The sequence below is a fragment of the Salvelinus sp. IW2-2015 genome, linkage group LG20, assembly GCF_002910315.2.
Source record: "Salvelinus sp. IW2-2015 linkage group LG20, ASM291031v2, whole genome shotgun sequence".
NCBI classification, from domain to species: Eukaryota; Metazoa; Chordata; class Actinopteri; order Salmoniformes; family Salmonidae; genus Salvelinus; species Salvelinus sp. IW2-2015.
In genome coordinates this window covers 68,871,983-68,893,148 of record NC_036860.1, presented here as the reverse complement: position 1 = coordinate 68,893,148, position 21,166 = coordinate 68,871,983, and the positions used below count along the sequence as shown (strand labels likewise).

Genomic DNA, 21,166 nt, shown 5'->3' with positions numbered 1-21,166 from the left:
ATCCCGGTCACTCTAACCTGGCTCCTCCCTCTGTTCTGTTTGAACTAGCGTGACCGCACAGATAACAGGATCACTATCAGCTGTCTGTCAGGGAGAGAAAGGGAAAAAAATTGACTAAATGAAAATGTACTACAAGTGTAATTTTGCCCTGTCACATTTATTGAGGATCCAGAGAGAGAGAGAGAGAGAGGAAGAGAGAGTCTCACAACTTCTTGGCACATTGTGAGAAAACAAAGTAAGTAATGCATTAGCCATCCTGCTGCTGCTTCATACTGTGAATGTTGGAGCAGTGGGCCTTCAATAATATATTGATTCTCTTTAGCGGTGCTAGAGGGTAGCTAACTGGAATCACATTGTGTCTGTGCTTTGATGGGGAGAGGAGATTGTTAGATTTGTTTCTGGAGCACCAGGAATACTGGCTGGCTGTTTCTGGCTGGCTGGCTGGCTGTCTGGTGGCTGGCTGCATAGCTGGTTGGCGGGCCGGATAGCTGTCTGTCTCTTTCTGAAGCACCAGGAATACTGGCTGGCTGGATAGCTGGCTGGCTGTCTTTCCTGTCTGTCTGTCCGCCTGCTTGCCCGGCTATGACTCTGTCACATTTCCCTTTGTTTCCTTTATGCCTGTTAATCTGTCATGACTCTTGACTCAACAACTGCCTTCTTCAGAGTTTTGAATATTATAAAGCAGATTATATTTGGAGGTAATGTGAATTGAAGTTTTCACTCTCTCCCAGCATGGCGAGACAGGGCGTGGGTCGTCTCTCTCATTCCGTCTGTTTGGTATTGACATGTCTGTCCCTGGCTCTCCACCTCATCCTGGCCCTCTTCTGTCTCTCCGTCCTCCAAACATCCTGCGTTATCCCCCCCCCCTCCTCCTGTTCCTCCTCTTTTCCTGGAACTATTCCCCATGGAAAACAGGGGAGATCTCACCCCCTTTCCTCACAAAGCAGCTCACACAAATTACCAGTAAGTCGCATGAACGGAGACTTTACCAAAATGGCCGCCCACATAGACCACAAGGTGGAGGCCTCACTCAACATTGTCAATGAGAAGGAGAAGGACAAAAAGCTGATTCAAACCAACATGGCCACCAAAGTGAGCCAACGGGTCAGCAGTCGCTCCAAGCTGGAGGCCCTCTTCAGCCACCCGCTGTACAACCTGCCACGCAAACATCTGCTGGACGACGATTGGCTGCTGAAGTTGAAGCCAAAGAACAAGGGAGGGGACAGTGAAGAGGAAGATGAGGAGGAGGACAGTGACAAAAGCAGTGAAGATAGTGAGTGGTGAGTGAGAGAAAGAGGAGTGGAAGACCACTGATAACAACAAGTAGAAAAATTAAAGAGAAAAGAAGATGCTTTTTAGATAACAACAAAGTATATCATTCTGTCATAGCATATTACTTTTCTTATACATTTGTGATACCCATTGCTTAATTGGCCTGTTTCCCCATCCATCTTCCCCTGCTCTTTCCATATAGGCAGAGTGACAGCAAGGAGGATGGCTATGACCAAGCTAATTGGACGAGAAGTGCGGACACCCACCCTGCCTGGCTGACGTACCACCTTGGGATCTCTCGCTGGGAGCTGTATGACAGGAATGACCCTAGCGTTGCCGAGGTGACTCAACAGATGGCCACACAACGCATCCTCAGCGCAGGTGAGAGGGTTGAGCTGGGGTGTGGACATGTAGCTAAGATTAGGATTAAGACTACGGTTAGGGTTGAGCTGGGGTGTGAACATGGGGAAGCTAAGGTTAAGGTTACGGTTTGGGTTATGGCTAGGGTTAATGTTAATGTTGAGCTGGGGTGTGGACAGGAAGCTAGGGTTAGGGTTGTGGTGGTTGAGGCTAGCGTTAGCGCAATGACTGGAAGGATACTAGCAGGCTAGTTAGCATTAGCTCACAAAATGACATATAACTTCCTTCATATTGGACATAGAGACTTAAAAATGGTATACAGGAGTCCACTTGACTCTAGGGAAGTACATAAAGGATTATGTATTCATTACCAAAATCCCAAAGTATCCCTTTAATTTATACTGCTTTTTTGCGTGAACTAAGCCACAAATATTGTAATTCAAACACGACTGTCTGCAGTACAACAGCCTGTGGCACCACTGTAGCTTGCTTTTAGACTAAAGTACTGTAGCTATTCCAAGTCAGTTGGGTTAAATGCAGGAGCCTTTGTGGTGATGGTACTCTTTTATCTTTCAACCCCAAGGGGAAGCCCAAAATCCACAAACAAGATGATGACTGTGTTACTAAGCAGAGTTGAGATCAACTCTGTATCAATCAGCATGAACTGGACATGGAGTCAACTACACTGAACAAAAATATAAACGCAACATGCAACCATTTCAAAGATTTTACTGAGTTTACAGTTCTAATAAGGAAATCAGTCAATTTAAATAAATACATTTGGCCCTAATCTATGGATTTAACATGACTGAGAATACAGATAAGCATCTGTTAAAAAAAAGGTAGAGGCGTGGATCAGAAAACCAGTCAGTATCAAATCAAATCAAATGTTATTTGTCACATGCGCCGATTGCACCGGTTAGTCGAGGTAATTGAGGTAATATGTACATGTAGGTGGAGTTAAAGTGACAATGCATAGATAATAAACAGAGAGTAGCAGCAACGTAAAAGAGGGGTCTGAGTAGCCCTTTGATTCGTATCTGGTGTGACCACCCTTTGCCTCATGCAGCGTGACACATCTCCTTCGGATAGAGTTAATCAGTATGTTGATTGTGGCTTGTGAAATGTTGTCCCACTCCTCTTCAATGGCTGTGCGAAATTGCTGGATATTGGCGAAATTGCTGGAATACACTGTCGGACACTTCGATCCAAAGCATCCCAAACATGCTTAATGGTGAGAATACAGTCCATGGAAGAACTGTGACATTTTCAGCTACCAGGAATGATGTGCAAATCCTTCCGACATGGGGCCGTACATTATCATGCTGAAACATGAGGTGATGGCGGCGGACGAATGGCACGACAATGGACCTCAGGATCTCGTCACGGTATCTCGTGCATTCGAATTGCCATCAATAAAATGCAATTGTTTTTGTTGTCCATAGCTTATGCCTGCTGATACCATAACCCAACCGTCACCACAGGGCACTCTGTTCACAACGTTGACATCAGCAAACCACTCACCCACACGACGCCATATACGCTGCCATCTGCCCGGTACACTTGAAACCAGGATTAATCTCTGAAGAACACACTTCTCCAGCGTTCCAGTGGCCATCAAAGGTCAGCATTTGCCCAATTAAGTTGGTTACGAATCCGAACTGCGGTCAGGTCAAGACCCTGGTGAGGACGATGAGCACGCAGATGAGCTTCCCTGAGACGGTTTCTGACAATTTGTGCAGAAATTCTTCAGTTGTGCAAACCCACAGTTTCATCAGATGTCCAGGTGGCTGGTCCCAGACAATTATGCAGGTGAAGAAGCCAGATGTGGAGGTCCTGGGCTGGTGTGGTTACACATGGTCTGCGGTTGTGAGGCCAGTTGAACGTACTGCCAAATTCTCTAAAATTACATTGGAGTTGGCTTATGGTAGAGAAATCAACATAAAATTCTCTGGCAACAGCTCTGTTGGACATTCCTGCAGTCAGCATGCCAATTGCATGCTCCCACAGAACTTGAGACATCTGTGGCATTGTGTTGTGTGACAAAACTGTACATTTTAGAGTGGCCATTTATTGTCCTCAGCACAAGGTGCAGCTGTGTAAGGATCATGCTGTTTAAACAGCTCCTTGATATGCCACACCTTTTAGGTGGATGGATTGTCTTGGAAAAGGATAAATGCTCACTAACAGGGATGTAAGCAAATTTGCGCATAACATTTGAGAGAATAAGCATTTTGTGCATATGGAACATTTCTGGTATCTTTTATTTCAGCACATGAAACATGGGACCAACACTTTACATGTTGCGTTTATATTTTTGTTCAATATATGCCATTCCTGAATTATACAGACCACTAGCAATAACCCTAACCATAGCTTCATGTCCACACCCCGGCTCAACCCTAAACCTACAATGAAGAGACTACCCTGGGAGGCTGTAAAACATTGTCTGATGGCCCTCAAATCCTGTCTGTTGTGAGACTGTTCAGAAGCCTTGGGAAGCAGTAGCAGTACTCTAAAAAATGCTAGGTTGTTTGGTTGACCATGCTGGGTTGCAAGCGTTGGGTCACTTAGTTGGGTTGTTTTCTTTAAAAACTGCTGGATTATTGGTGCTGGGTGCTGGGTTATTGGTGCTGGGTTATCGAGATATGACTCAGTGGGTGAGCTCAGAAGACTAGAGGATTGGCTTAGCAGGGACGTGGCTTTTAGATAGTTATTTTTGGCCACCCGTGAAAGTAAATGTCATTCCGGTTCATCTGCTTTGTTGTTATTTCATGTTAAGGTTGAACACTGCCACATTAATCAATGTTTCCCAAGACCCTATGGATATTTCAATTTTGGGATAGGTAGATAATAATGTTATGAATTTTATGTTATAATATGTCATGTGCAAAAAAAAAGACATTTGCAGTGTACAAACATGATGAACAGGAAATACATTTGCAATTACAGGTGGCCAAAAATAATTGTCTGAAACCCATGTCTCTAATAGGCCACGCCTCCTGAAAATAACCTATGGAGCTGCAATGTCATCCCAACTAATGGTTAAAAAAAACAACTGATGGTAAAATAAACCCATGTTTGTATAATCCATATTAACGCGACCCAACTGGCTGGGTCAAACTAACCCAGTGTGTGTTCTGTCCAATATTTACCCAGCGCTGGTTTGCCAAATAAGCCAAATAGGGTTGTTTTTAACCCAGAATTTTTTTGTGTGCCAGGCTACTGTGTATGGGTTTGAGCGTGTGGGGAAGGGGAAGGGGAATGGGAAGGGGAAGGGGGAGTGTGAGTGTTGTGTGTGTGAGTGAGTGAGTGAGTATAATAATTAAACACAATCTAAAGAAACAAACAAAAGCCCAAAGCAATTCTTAAACACTAACCAATCAACCATAGACTGTGAGGATAAAATGTAAAACCACTGGAAGCAATTATAAGTCTTTAAACTGCAAAATACACAAAGTGATTACACCAAACTAGAACGTCAGCAAATGGATGACAGTAAAGAAACAATCAGAGTAGAAACTTGAAAGCCAGATCATCGAAATCTCCAGCTCCTCTGATCTTTTGTTCTGAGGTCAGTCAATATAATCCTGCACTGATCATAAAAAATCCCACTCACATATCCACACATGTAAACACACACCAACATATGCTCACACACAAACACACGCATACACACAAACACTTTGAATACTGTATGGAGATTGTGTTGAGCATAAAAGATTACGCAATAATCAGCTTGTGTGTGGGCTGGCCCATAGCCACGTTTCATATACTCCTCCTCATCTTCCTCTTCCTCTTCCTCCTCCTCCTATCTAAAGTCCCCTAGATTCTAGAATCACCACTAATGATACCAGACAGTTTTTGATGTTCAGCCACATACTGTACTTTATGTAATGAGGACACCCTGTGGAGAACTGGGGTAACTGCATTTATGTAAAATCCACTAGAAATACTGTACTATTACCAAAATAACGCCATCAGTGCAGTCAATGACAAGTACCTATGGTGTATTTCCTTTATGTTGTGGAGACCCTGTGCCTTTCATGTGTTTTAATGTACGGTAAGTGATATGTCTGTGTGTTCTGAGGGTCTGCATGCTGGTGTGTGATTATTATGGTTGGTCCGTTGTCTGTTATGTGTGTTTCAGTGCAGAAGAGTGGGGGTACCCAGCTCAAGCTGATCATGTCATTCCCCAACTACGGACAGGCCCTCCTCAAACCCATGAGGTGAGAATCCACGATACGATATGATATATGATACGATATATGATATTTATTTATTTGACCTTTATTTGACCAGGTTAGTCTCATTGAGATTAAACATCTATTTAGCAAGAGAGGCCTGGCCGAAAAAGCAGCACACTAATTGTCAACATTTACAACGTAAAGCACTACAGTTTAAAAACATCAGCTAATACATTTAACAGGCCCATTGAAGTGTTTCAACTAGGGGTCAAAATATTGACCGCCCCTTAAATCATTTTCCACCATAGTTTTTACCCTAGCTTTAAAATAATTGAGGGAGACGAACTCCTGTATTTTCAAGTCATTTTGTAGCTCATTCCAAGTAGAGAGGGCAGAGTACTGGAACACTTTTTTACCTAGCTCTCCATAGGCAATAGGCACCATCAAAGAGATGCTGTCCTGTGAGCAAAGGCGATAATTGTCATTCATCTGATGGACAATGTAGGTACACAGGTAAACTGGGAGCAGTCTTAGCATGGCCTTATAAATAAAAACGTACCAATGACTTAGTCTCCGAAGAGCTAAGGAAGGCCAGCCCACTCTCATATAGAGGGTACATTCCGTGTAGCTCAGTTGGTAGAGCGTGGCGCTTGCAATGCTAGGATTGTTGGTTTGATTCCCACGGTGGACTAGTATGAAAATGTATGCACTCACTACTGTACGTTTCGATTGGATAAGATAAAACTAAAACATTTGCAGGGATGAGGGAAGGCTTTGGAGTTTGTAACAAACCTCAGCAGTGCAGTGTCCAGCAGGGCGGCAGGGTAGCCTAGTGGTTAGAGCGTTGGACTAGTAACCGAAAAGGTTGCAAGTTCAAATCCCCGAGCTGACAAGGTACAAATCTGTCGTTCTGCCCCTGAACAGGCAGTTAACCCACTGTTCCTAGGCCGTCATTGAAAATAAGAATTTGTTCTTAACTGACTTGCCTAGTTAAATAAAGGTAAAAAAAATAAAATAAAATATGTAATGATGCCACAGGGGCAAACATGTACCATAGTTAATTACAGGCAAGAAGGTAGCGGAAACAAGTATTTTTCTCACTTTTAAAGAAAAAAACGACTTATTTTGAAAATAAAACCCCAATTTGAGCCTGAGCTTTTTCACAAGACCCTCTATGTGGGGTTTAGATGTGAACCACTCATCTAACGAGAAACTCAAGTACTTGTAAGTTGATACCCTTTCTATTTGCTTGTCCTGCATAGTGACTATACATGGAAGAGTCTAAAAGGCTCTGCGGGGTCAATCCGACATCTGCAGTGTCGGCCATACAGCATTTACTGCGACACGGCCTCTGCAGAAGTCAGGGTATTTATACTCCTCGCGCTTCGTAAAGCAGAGCTGTTGTCAAGGAAGTACGTTTTTTTTTATACTGGACCTCCCGCCCCACCGACCGTCAACCAATCATGTCAATGTAGAGTAATATATAGCCCCCCGCATTGTTAAGATTTGGGCAGCGCACGACGATGCAGTACAGAGCTCAATTTGACCTCTGCATGCCTCCGGAGGGTCTGCAATTGCTTCACACCCTCCATACGGCACCTCCGACCCCATTTTCAGATCAAGCATAATGGTTTCATCTTAGATTTCATGAGAACCATTAACTTTGTCTTATCAGCATTTAAGAGCAACCTCAGCTGACAGAGCTGAGCCTGGACAATAGTAAATGCACATTGCAGTTCATCAAAAAACAATATGATATACAATACAATATGGCATACAATACGATATACTATGGTATGATATACCATATGATTGCGATATGCGATATGCGATATGATACTATACAATACAACACAACAATACAACTTTATTGTATCAGTCACATAACACTCTTACTCTTTCACAGTAATCTTATTTTGGAGGGGAAAAAATCACATTGTTCTGTGCGTGTTTTATGCAGGCAGGAGAGAGATGCAGAGACAGACTTCAACCTGTTCTACTTCTCTGACTTTGAGAGACACAACGCAGAGATTGCTGCCTTCCACCTAGACAGGTGAAAACAATAAAATATGGACCTCCCATCTGAGATTAATCTGTGTGTCAAAAGAAAGAGAAGAAAATAACTACCAAATCGCTACCACTGATTTCTCTCTCTCTTTATCTGTGTCTGTGTGTGTCCTCTCTCAGGGTGCTAGGTTTCTGTAGAATCCCTCCAGTGGTAGGTAGACTCATCAACATAACCACGGAGATCAGAGCTATCACCACAGACCACAAACTATCCAGAACCTTCTTCACCTCTCCTGGTGTGTGGCGGTTGGTCCAATCAGCTTTCATAATCAAATCTAACTCTCCCGGTGTGTCCAATCAGCACAGATAGCAACCAAATGTTCCAAATGTCCCTCCTCCTCCTTATTACGCTTGTGTGTGTATAGTGGCTTGCACTATGTGCTAGTCCAGAGTTTTCCAAATGGTTGGTCGGGTTGCATTGGTGGGCTACAGTTTACTTTCCGTTTCGTTCTGGGTTTATGACTGGTCACAAGAAAAAGTTCTAAATGCTTTTAGATGGGTTATGACCCCAAATGTTTGGCAACAACTGTCCACTGTAGGCCTACTACTTGCATTTGGTCAGTTTACTGTACTATTCACCGAACCCCTTCTCTCTCTCTCTCTCCACCTCCCCCAGTGGGTAATTTGTGTTTCCACGGCCAGTGTGAATACTACTGCTCCACAGAGAACCCAGTGTGTGGTCGACCCCAGGTCTTGGAGGTGTCTCTGGCTTCCATGCTGCCTGACCTATCCCTGGCCCCCAGACGCTCCTGGAGGTCCCCTTGGAGACGCTCCTACAGCCGCACCAAACTGGCACCGTGGGTAGTGGGTACCGAAATGGGCCCCTTGCCTGGGGGTCTCTAACTATGGGAGGGGTTGTGAAGAAACCATGTGAAGTATATATCTGTATTAGTGGTTATATAATGTACAGTAGATGGCAAACCGATGGGTTGGAGGTATAATTCAACGTTTGGATTGCATTGATAGGATTCAACTGATCAATGCAATGTAATAATGTGTAGTAGTATCATATTGTCCCCCACTGGGAATAACCCGTGCATTTGACTAAAGCATACACGTGTTCGAGTCCATACCTCACATGGAGCTGCTACTGTTTCAGATGGGAGAAGAACCCAGATTACTGTGACACAGTGAAACAGACTCCTCCCTACAGCCAAGGCACCAGACTGGTGGATCTAATTGACATGGTCGTTCTGGACTTCCTCATGAGTCAGTAAGCACACTGAACAACACAGCTTCTACTACTATTACTACTTCAGTAGTTCCAATATTCTTGAATCAGTAACAATTCGACACACTACCTTGATTTTTGCTCTTTTTCTTTTTATTGGGTCACCGAAGCAATACATTCCATAAGAATGACAAAATGTTCGGAACATTTCCCCCACACGACCATATTAGAAATGTGCCAAGGTTTGAGTCCACTGATAATGTGGAACAGATTTTGAATAGACAGAAAGCAATAAGCTATTGCTTTGCTTTAATTCCTACCAAGGTAATATGGACAGACATCACTACGAGACTTTTGAGAAGTTTGGGAATGACACTTTCCTGCTGCACCTAGACAACGGGAGGGCGTGAGTACCATACCTTCCTTCAATACCTTATAATGTGATACAGACTGTATGTTCAGTGGCGATTTTAACATTAAAATATTGGATGTATCCAAAAAAAGCTAATATGCATCGAAACCACTACAGACACAAACGTTCTAACATTCAGTTATGATCAGTTTACTTCCCATAGTCAAATTCAGCATGGGTCTACAATATTGCTACATTATTCAACTATTGGAACGCAGCCAATACACTATTCTGAGTGTGTCTGCCTGCCTTTTACCAAGACGCTTTGTTTTAGAATAAAGCAACAAAATGTATAAAGTTAATCCCTCACTTCATCCATTGCATAGTTCCAGTTCCGTGGGTATAACAGTGGCATCAAGCATTAACGAGCCGCGTCGTATAGCTACCTCAAAACAGATGTTAGCCACTGCTTCTATTCACCACCAACCACAGTTGAATCTTCTTTTCCAGCTTGCTTTATTTTTAACGGGTGGTCTTATTTCAATGTTCAGTGGCTGATGAGCACCGAAAATATTTTATCTCGACATTTTCTACATGGCTTGAAAATGATTTGCTAGGAGATAGTCAACATGATTCATGATAACTTTTCAGCTGGCTAGAAGAGGTGGTAAACGATGAAGTTGACACACGTCAGTCCAATCACTGGAGAAAAGATGTAGACTTATCTGTGGCAAATGACTTTGAGCCTTCTTGGACGGGCACTGCCAATGTAACTCTATGGCAGCACCCAAAAGGGGCAGAAGCTGCCTGGTCGTCAGTGAGCTCTTCCAGTAGGTGCTGCGGTGTTGTAAGTGACATCACCCTGAGCCAATCACGCGCAACCAGAGAAGATCAACAACGCCTACGCTCTGTGCTTTCTCTGGCTGCCCCTCCGCCACAGAAGGCACATGAGCGAGGCTGAAACAGCTGCATTCTGGATCTGCCTTACACAAAGAAAATTGACCAAAACAATTATATGACATGGAGGAGTCAAGTATGCTGCTATATTAACTCAAGCAGTTATTTTGTTTAAATTGTTTGCTAACTGATACAATATAATACTGTGACACTAATTAATGCCAGAATTACATGCAGAACAGGGCCATCTGCTGGACAGTGCTTGGGCTGTGCCTCACTTGCCCTGAATGATGCGTCGCCAGTGCATATGTTGAAGTTGTTGTAGTTTATACATACCGATATAACAGTTATGTAATATTGTGGAAATTATGTTATTTTTAGGTTTGGGCGTCATTCTGTGGATGAACCCTCCATATTGGTGCCCTTACAACAGTGTTGCAGGTAAAACTATCAGCTTGTATAAAGATCTGGACAACTGCAGCAGAAAAAAAGTGCAAGAGGAGACTCTCATCTCTCCCCCTCTCTTCCTTCTCGTTCTCTTTCTCTCTCTCCCTTTCCTCCTTCTCTCTCTCTCTCTCCTTGTCTTCCTCTCTCTCTTTCTCCCCTCTCTCTCTCCTTGTCCTCCTCTCTGTCTTTTTCTTCTCTCTCTCCCAAATCTCTTTCTCTGTCTCAGGATCCGTCGTTCCACTCTCATGCGTCTGCGTCTCCTGTCCCTCCCGGGCTTCCGTCTGAGTGATGTCATGAGGGAGTCTCTATCCCAGGATCCCCTGGAGAGTGTGGCCCCCCTCCTCTCTGTACAACACCTCTCCGTGCTGGACCGTCGTCTGAAAACCATCCTGCAGGCTGTACACACCTGTCTGGAGCACCATGATGACGTTATCTATGATGACCTAGAGGGATATGATGTTAACTTATACCGGCACTAGACAATAATTAAGACTGAACATCCATTTACAAAACCATCACTGCAAGATGTCTATCATTGGATTCAGCTGTGGTTGATGATAAGTTGATTGTATTTATCAATCAATCAGTTCATTATTTGTGTACATGCATGGCACATTTGAACTGCGTGTGCTGCCTTATGAAATAAAAAATGCTAAAGTGTTGTAGCATTACAAGGGTGGAGTTGTGTTACTGGATTTTTCAGACAGCAAGGCCATTTGATCACAACAATGTCAGCACTCAGTAGAAAGATAACGCAGTATATCAGGAAGTTATGGTGGAAATTAAAATCATCGCAACCTCCTCTTTGTTTCAACAGCAACAGATTAAACCACTCAAACACGTTCCTACCAGTCATGTGTGTACGTGTGAGTGAGTGTGTTTGTGTGTCTATGTATGCTTGTTTTCCTACATTATCTGGACCCCAATGTCCTAACATTTCACCTGAATGTCCTGAAAAGGTAGGAAAACAAAAACAGTAGTCAGATGATCAGACAAACTGATGGGAGACGAGAGGTTAGAAGAAGCTCGTCAAAGGTAAGGCGGTTAACTGAGGTTAACTGACGAGAGGTTAATCTCGCCATCATCCTCATCGTCGCCCACCCCGAGAAGGAGTCGTTGGACTGATAGAGGGAGGAATTGAGGCTATCCATGACCTCGCTAACCAAAAGAGAAACATCGCACTCTCCCAAAAGCTTGGCTGGAGCGTAAAACCTGTGAATTGAGACAAACAAAGAGGTGTAATGGGTTCACGCTCAAAATTATGTTGTATAAAGCTTACTTCATTATTCAATGTTAAATTGTTTTACTGCATCAGGGATAGCCCTGATGCAGTAAAAATGTTAAAACTTTTAATAATAGTAGTGGTTAGCACAGTAGAGAACGCTATAGCCACGGGGTTGAGATGTGTTAGCTAGCTAGCAGCTACCCAAAGGTGTGCTGTAGCTAGCTCAGTGCTTAGCTAGAGTGGTTGGGCTAGGGTAGTGTTAACCCCTTAGGTTAGCTTACTCCCACGACCGCAGAGCCATGTGACTGTGTCTACGGTCTAGTTAGTGCCTGAGACTGAATGCAGATTAACTAGGTGAGGGGGAGAGCTAGCAAAGCTACCGTGTTGCAGGTAGAATTGTGTGGTCAGTTAGCCTGAGCCTAGCCGCGTGAGCTACTCGAGTCCCACTAGCTAGCTACAGTAGCTAGCCGGAGGTGACCGAGAGGTAGAAAGAGGGTTTCTTTCTACACAAGCAATACCACCGTTTTGCAGGTAGAATTGCGAAGCTAGTTTGCTTTGCAGCGAGTTAGCCAAGTTAGCTCGTGAAGAAGTGCACCACCATGTGGTGGTCTCCAATAGAGCTGCTGGTTTCGATTATAGGTGCAACTGTCCCAGAGTCCCAGAAAGAGGACTGATAATGACCAGCAGGAGACAGGGATAGAACTTATACTTATTTGCCACACCGAAACAGACAGGCACACACAGCAAACAAGAAGAGGAGGCACCATGGTCTTGTAGCGGATGCGAGCTTCAACTGGAAGCCAGTGGAGAGAGCGGAGGAGCGGGGTGACGTGAGAGAACTTGGGAAAGAACTTGGGAAACACCAGACGGGCTGCGGCGTTCTGGATGAGTTGTAGGGGTTTAATGGCACAGGCAGGGAGCCCAGCCAACAGCGAGTTGCAGTAATCCAGACGGGAGATGACAAGTGCCTGGATTAGGACCTGCGCCGCTTCCTGCGTGAGGCAGGGTCGTACTCTGCGAATGTTGTAGAGCATGAACCTAACAGGAACGGGTCACCGCCTTGATGTTAGTTGAGAACGACAGGGTGTTGTCCAGGTCACGCCAAGGTTCTTAGCACTCTGGGAGGAGGCACAATGGAGTTGTCAACCGTGATGGCGAGATCATGGAACGGGCAGTCCTTCCCCGGGAGGAAGAGCAGCTCCGTCTTGCCGAGGTTCAGCTTGAGGTGGTGACCGTCATCCACACTGATATGTCTGCCAGACATGCAGAGATGCGATTCACCACCTGGTTATCAGAGGGGGGAAAGGAGAAGATTAATTGTGTGTCGTCTGCATAGCAATGATAGGAGAGACCATGTGAGGATATGACAGAGCCAAGTGACTTGGTGTATAGCGGAGAATAGGAGAGGGCCTAGAACAGAGCCCTGGGGGACACCAGTGGTGAGAGCACGTGGTGCGGAGACAGATTCTCGCCACGCCACCTGGTAGGGAGCGACCTGTCAGGTAGGACGCAATCCAAGCGTGGGCCGCGCCGGAGATGCCAAGCTCGGAGAGGGTGGAGAGGAGGATATGATGGTTCACAGTATCAAAGGCAGCGATAGGTCTAGAAGGATGAGAGCAGAGGAGAGAGAGTTAGCTTTAGCAGTGCGGAGCGCCTCCGTGACACAGAGAAGAGCAGTCTCAGTTGAATGACTAGTCTTGAAACCTGACTGATTTGGATCAAGAAGGTCATTCTGAGAGAGATAGCAGGAGAGCTGGCCAAGGACGGCACGTTCAAGAGTTTTGGAGAGAAAAAAGAAGGGATACTGGTCTGTAGTTGTTGACATCGGAGGGATCGAGTGTAGGTTTTTTCAGAAGGGGTGCAACTCTCGCTCTCTTGAAGACGGAAGGGACGTAGCCAGCGTCAAGGATGAGTTGATGAGCGAGGTGAGGTAAGGGAGAAGGTCTCCGGAAATGGTCTGGGAAGAGAGGAGGGAATAGGGTCAGCGGGCAGGTTGTTGGGCGGCCGGGTCACAAGACGCGAGATTTCATCTGGAGAGAGAGGGGAGAAGAGGTCAAAGCACAGGGTAGGGCAGTGTGAGCAGAACCAGCGGTGGTCGTTTGACTTAGCAAACGAGGATCGATGTCGTCGACCTTCTTTTCAAAATGGTTGACGAAGTCATCAGCAGAGAGGGAGGAGGGGGGAGGAAGGGGGAGGAGGATTCAGGAGGGAGGAGAAGGTGGCAAAGAGCTTCCTAGGGTTAGAGGCAGATGCTTGGAATTTAGAGTGGTAGAAATTGTTTAGCAGCAGAGACAGAAGAGGAGAATGTAGAGAGGAGGGAGTGAAAGGATGCCAGGTCCGCAGGGAGGCGAGTTTTCCTCCATTTCCGCTCGGCTGCCCGGAGCCCTGTTCTGTGAGCTCGCAATGAGTCGTCGAGCCACGGAGCAGGAGGGGAGGACCGAGCCGGCCTGGAGGATAGGGGACATAGAGAGTCAAAGGATGCAGAAAGGGAGGAGAGGAGGGTTGAGGAGGCAGAATCAGGAGATAGGTTGGAGAAGGTTTGAGCAGAGGGAAGAGATGATAGGATGGAAGAGGAGAGAGTAGCGGGGGAGAGAAGAGCGAAGTTTGGGACGGCGCGATACCATCCGAGTAGGGGCAGTGTGGGAAGTTGTTGGTGAGAAGCGAGAGGGAAAAGGATACAAGGTAGTGGTCCGGAGACTTGGAGGGGAGTTGCAATGAGATTAGTGAGAAAAGCATCTAGTAAGATGAGGTCAAGCGTATTGCCTGCCTTGTGGTAGGGGGGGAAGGTGAGAGGGTGAGGTCAAAAGAGGAGAGGGTGGAAAGAAGGAGGCAAGAGAGGAATGAGTCAAAGGTAGACGTGGGGAGGTTAAAGTCACCCAGAACTGTGAGAGGTGAGCCATCCTCAGGAAAGGAACTTATCAGGGCGTCAAGCTCATTGATGAACTCTCCAAGGGAACCTGGAGGGCGATAAATGATAAGGATGTTAAGCTTGAAAGGGCTGGTAACTGTGACAGCATGGAATTCAAAGGAGGCGATAGACAGATGGGTCAGGGGAGAAAGAGAGAATGTCCACTTGGGAGAGATGAGGATCCCAGTGCCACCACCCCGCTGACCAGAAGCTCTCGGGGTGTGCGAGAACACGTGGGCAGACGAGGAGAGAGCAGTAGGAGTAGCATCCACATCATATGGGTAGATAAATAATGTTAGCGTGGTATGCAGCAAAACACAACTATCCTTTTTTTAGGATGCAACCCAGTAATATGAATCACTGTTGATCCACCCTGTTCTGATCTAATGAGATGGATATAGGATTTCCTAGGGCCTAGAATCAAGGCATTTCCCAGTCATGAAGGACGAAGCTAGGCCCAACTTCGTTCTAATTGGCGAAGACTGAACTCAAGTTAGGGGTTATACAGTACCAGTCAAAAGTTTGGACACATCTACTCATTCAAGGGTTTTTCTTTATTTTTACTYTTTTCTACATTGTAGAATAACAGACTATGAACACATATGGAATCATGTAGTAACCAAAAAAGTGTTAAACAATTAAAAATCATTTTATATTTGAGATTCTTCAAAGTAGCCACCCTTTGCCTTGATGACAGTTTTGCACATTCTTGGCATTCTCTCAACCAGGTTCATGAGATCATCACCTGGAATGCATTTCAATTAACAGGTGTGCCTTGTTAAAAGTTCATTTGTGGAATTTCTTTCCTACATCGTACCACTTACTTTAAAGTCCCCATAACATTTAAATACTTTACTTATAATGGTTAGGGATGGTTTGATCTGATGTGAAGTTAATGTGATAAAATGTAAAGCAACATGTTATTACATGAAACTACACATGTGAAAATGTGATTACATGTGAAGTATTAAAAAAAAACATTTTCACATGTGCAATTCTATGGTAACGGAATTATATTCTTGATTCCGTTTTTTCACTTTAAATTGTATGCAAAACAAAAAAACATTGATTTAAAAGTTTAACAAACCATACAACTCTATGCACAAAGATTACATTAAAATGTTTAGTGGAAGAACTGTGCAGATGCTAACTTTAGTAACAGAATTAAGGTAAAATCTCCCTCAGGTTTTTATGCAACCACGTTTATGCGACCAGAGTTCCTCTGTCCAGTGTCTGTGTTATTTTGCCCATCTTAATTTTTTATTTTTATATGGCTTTTTCTTTGCAACTCTGCCTAGAAGGCCAGCATCCTGGAGTCGCCTCTTCACTGTTGACGTTGAGGCTGGTGTTTTGTGGGTACTCTTTAATGAAGCTGACAGTTGAGGACTTGTGAGGCGTCTGTTTCTCAAACTACACACTCTAATGTACTTGTCCTCTTGCTCAGTTGTGCACCGGGGCCTCCCACTCCTCTTTCTATTCTGGTTAGAGACAGTTTGCGCTGTTCTGTGAAGGGAGTAGTACACAGCGTTGTAAGAGATCTTCAGTTTCTTGGCAATTTCTCGCATGGAATAGCCTTCATTTCTCAGAACAAGAATAGACTGACGAGTTTCAGAAGAAAGTACTTTGTTTCTGGACATTTTGAGCCTGTAATCGAACCCACAAATGCTGATGCTCCAGATACTCAAATAGACTAAAGAAGGCCAGTTGTATTGCTTCTTTAATCAGGACAACATTTTTCAGCTGTGCTAACATAATTGCAAAASGATTTTCTAATGATCAATTAGCCTTTTAAAATGATAAACTTGGATTAGCTAACACAACGTGCCATTGGAACACAGGAGTGATGGTTGCTGATAATGGGCCTCTGTACGCCTATGTAGATATTCCCCAAAAAATCTGCCGTTTACAGCTACAATAGTCATTTACAACATTAACAATGTCTACACTGTATTTATAATCAATTTGACATTATTTTAATGGACAATAAATGTGCTTTTCTTTCAAAAACAAGGACATTTCTAAGTAACCCCAAACCTTTGATCGGTAGTGTTAATAGTTTTAAATGTTATGATTATTTATTTGTGTTTGTAACGGCAGCCTTCCTCCTCTTCACGAGAAGAGAAGGTGTAGCAGGGATCGGACCAAAACGCAGCGTAGCCAGTGCTCAACATGTTTAATAAACGAAAACTGTGAACACTTACAACAATACAAAAATAACAAACGTGGCAAACCGAAACAGTCCTCTCTGGTGAAACGAACACAAAGACAGGAAACAACCACCCACAAACCCCAACACAAAACAAGCCACCTAAATATGATTCCCAATCAGAGACAACACAAAACACCTGCCTCTGATTGAGAACCACATTAGGCCAAACATAGAAACAGACAAACTAGACACACAACATAGAATGCCCACCCAGCTCACGTCCTGACCAACACTAAAACAAGTAAAACACACAAGAACTATGGTCAGAACGTGACAGTGTTGTTCCAAATGTCTGAATAAAAAATACAGTTAGTGCAGAATAGTGATTTCTTTTTTTGGGGGGGGTGAAGGGGGGTTCGCCCAGGCAGCCATATAAGCTTGAACCGCCACTGACTGCAAGCATTACAAAGCAATCACTAGCCTGCTATTCAGTGGAGTGGTTGTGTGGTTGTGTGGTCCCAAATCTGGGATTAAGGGTCTATTTTCCAAGTTAAAAAGAATAAACATTCAACATTGGCCATGCTGTCAATGAAGCAAGACTTGTGCCGCACTCAAAACAACTGGAAACTCGGAACTGGGAAATCTCAGACTCAGTGTGTTCAAGACGACTGGGAACTTGGAAAAAAATGAGCTCGGACTGGGAAAATTGTTTTGAACTGTCATCCAACTGGGAATTCCAAGTCGGGAACTCGGGAGTTCCCAGTTGTCTTGAAAGCACCATAAGAGAATGCCGGACTTTGATGACAAAGTTTGATGGCAAGGTTTGCCCACAAGAAGGACCGTCACAACAACTGTGAGACCGAAAATATGTATTGTATTCTGCTACATAAATTATGTAATATGCCAGGAACTGTAGCTAAGAAAGTAATACTAAGTGTATGTTGTGTAAGCTATTAGCAGCCCATGTGTCTCACCCTAAGGATTTGGTCCCTCTCCCCCTCAGAACTTAGCTTATTGTTCTGACTAGTTGGTGCATATGTAGCCTATATCCTGTTTTGGAGAAATGTCATCATTGAATATTGTAAGAGCTTTCATTGTCTGCTTATATACCCCCGTTATTTATCCTACGGTTCTGACTTGGTGTACAGGGAGAATATTGTAAGAACGGACCATGTTCTGAATTCTGTCACTGTACATTTCAAAAGCGCTGAACAAATAGTTACTGTATATCGACTACTCGCTCATTAATGTCTTAAACAAAATTATGGTTTGCCTCTTATCCGCTCATCATTCCCTTATGTAATAGTTTGTACATCTCAACTGTTATATTGCTTACAGTATATATAGGTCTATCTCATTAGTATCTTATTCCTAATTTTATTATGTTGGAATGATTTAATTGTTTTTCTTAATTTGTGTATTATAATTAGCTCATGTGCTTTTCTTCATGAGGAGGGGTTACTATATAATGTTGTTGGGTCTGTAACCATGTTTGCCAGTGGCAGTCTCTTCCAGTGGCAGTCTCTTCAACAAAAAGTTCAGTAAAAGACCCAAGTAATTCCAGTTGAAATTGTGAGGGTTGTTTTGTTTGAGCAATGCGCTGTCTGTGTGTTGGTATATTGTCTTTAAAAGTGGATAATCGTGATTGTATTTTCCTTCCTTTTTAGATCACATACAGTGCATTCCGAAAGAATTCAGAACATTCACTTTTTACACATTTTGTTATGTTACAGCCTTATTCTAGAATGTATTAAATAAAACATCCTTGAAGAAAACCTGCTCCAGAGCGCTCAGGCATTCAGACTGAGGCAAAGGTTCACCTTCCAACAGAAAAACAACCCTAAACACACAGCCAAGACCACACAGGAGTGGCTTCGGGACAAGTCTATGAATGTCCTTGAGTGGCCCAGCCAGAACCCGGACTTGAACCAGATCGAAGGAGCTTGAGGTACTCTGGAGGTACCTGAAAAAAGCTGTGCAGCGACACTCCCCATCCAACCTGACAGAGCTTGAGAGGATCTGCAGAGAAGAGTGAGAGAAACTCCCCCAATACAGGTTTGTCAGGCTTGTAGCGCCATACCCAAGAAGACTCAAGGCTGTAATCGCTGCCAAAGGTGCTTCAACACAGTACGGAGTAAAGGGTCTGAATACTTATGTACAAGTGATATTTCAGTTTTTTTACTCTTAATAAATGTGCAAACATTTCTAAAAACCCATTTTTGCTTTGTCATCAACGGGTATTGTGCGTAGATTGATGAGAGGAAAAAAACTATTGAATCCAAGTGAAGAGGTCTGAATACTTTCCAAATACACTGTAGGCCTAGTAAAATTATAAGTTGTTGTGTAGTGGCTTTGCTGGCATGCATCAAAAAAAATTACTTGAGTTTTCCCCCACCAAGATTTACATGCTAAAATAACCACTGGAAATATATGGCAAGTCTTGGAAATGGCTGTCTAGCAATGATCAACAACCAACTTGACAAAGCTTGTACAATCCAGGTGTGCAAAGCTCTTAGAGACTTATCCAGAAAGACTCACAGCTGTAATCGCTGCCAAATGTGATTCTAACATGTATTGAGTCAGGGGTGTGAATACTTATGTAAATTAGATATTTCTGTATTTAATTTACAATAAATTTGCAAACATTTTAAAAAAAAATGTGTTTTCACTTTGTCATTATGGGGTATTGTGTGTGGATGGGTGAGAAAGGTGGAATAAGGGGTAGGAATACTTTTTGAAGCCAATGTATGTGTCACGCCCTGACCTTAGTTCCTTTGTTATGTCTCTATTTTGGTTTGGTCAGGGCGTGAGTTGGGGTGGGCATTCTATGTTTTTGTTCTATGTTTTATATTTCTATGTGTTTGGCCGAGTGTGGTTCTCAATCAGAGGCAGCTGTCTATCGTTGTCTCTGATTGAGAACCATACTTAGGTAGCCTCATCCCAACTGTGTTTTGTGGGTAGTTGTTTTCTGTTGTGTGTCTGCACCAGCCAGAACTGTTTCGGTCGTTATCTTTGTTATTTTTAATATTTCAGTGTTCATTTAATAAATATGGACACGTACCACGCTGCACCTTGGTCCTCTCCTTCCAACAGCCATTACAGTATACTTTAACTGTCTGTTACTGTACATGCAATATGCTTTGTGAACTTCACTGGACAGAGTTTGCTGTCTGGTTTTGTAATAAAACAAAGGTGTAGTTGAATTTACAAGGCGGGGGGGGGGGGGGCTTGGCTTCCCCAGTGATTTTACCCATGCACTGCTACTGCTAAAACTAAACTGAAACGAAATAACATAAATTGAAATAGTAATGTTTTTATCAAAGAAAACATTTATAGAAACTCTAAAGGCAAACTGAAACTAAACTGAATTTCAAAGATAAATCAAAAAATGAATAGAATTAAAAACGAATAACTATAATAACCTTGGAAAAGAGATAAGGAGAGGTAGAGACAGGAGGAGAGGAAGAAAGGGGAGAAGAGGATGAGAGGGGAGAATAGGAAGAAAGATGAGGAGAGGAAGAGAGATTAGGAGAGGAAGAGAGACGAAGAAAAGAAGAGGAAGAGAGAGGAGGAGAGGCAGAGAGAGGAGAGGAAGAGAGGGGTGCAGGAGTAGACATGAAGAGCTTATGTTTACATGACATCTTAACATTTATATACACTTTACTAAGCTCTTTTCTGTTTGTCATGCTTATCTAACGTCCATTTACCAATAATTCAACATTCACTAATAAACAGTTATTCTGGTTATTTCACCTACTTCTTCTTTAATTCAGGATGTCTCCCCACAGAGGGGCAAAGTCTTTGGTTAAATTATATGACTTTATTACACCACACCTTGAAGATGATTGCCTCTACAGCACAGAACAAAAGAAACGTACGCTATGTAACATGAAAGAGAAAGTTATACACACTTTCAAGGAAGTGTATGAGTTTCTTGTATAGCCTGTGTTCTGAAGGCAAACAACTTCAAGCCCATGATGGGAAGTTATGATAATACAGCAGGAACTAAATGTCGCTCAGCAATGACGAAATTATTCAAGTAAACAGATGATACAACCACAAAGACAAACAGCCTACCGCTCACCCATATCTAATGGGGAGAGTTCAAAGTCTAATGAGTGGCAGACACAC

General features: G+C 43.5%; 1 protein-coding gene across 1 annotated transcript; it reads left to right on the top strand.

The window, feature by feature from the left end:
* Positions 1 to 464: 464 nt before the first annotated feature.
* On the top strand, positions 465 to 11,431 carry fam20cl (family with sequence similarity 20 member C, like). The gene is made up of 10 exons (XM_024012716.2): positions 465 to 1,280; positions 1,475 to 1,653; positions 5,783 to 5,861; positions 7,780 to 7,872; positions 8,007 to 8,122; positions 8,503 to 8,683; positions 8,986 to 9,095; positions 9,382 to 9,463; positions 10,688 to 10,747; positions 10,980 to 11,431. The coding sequence occupies exons 1-10, from the start codon at positions 733 to 735 to the stop codon at positions 11,230 to 11,232; spliced, it is 1,701 nt and encodes a 566-aa protein (XP_023868484.1). The 5' UTR covers positions 465 to 732; the 3' UTR covers positions 11,233 to 11,431.
* The last annotated feature ends 9,735 nt before the right edge of the window (positions 11,432 to 21,166 follow it).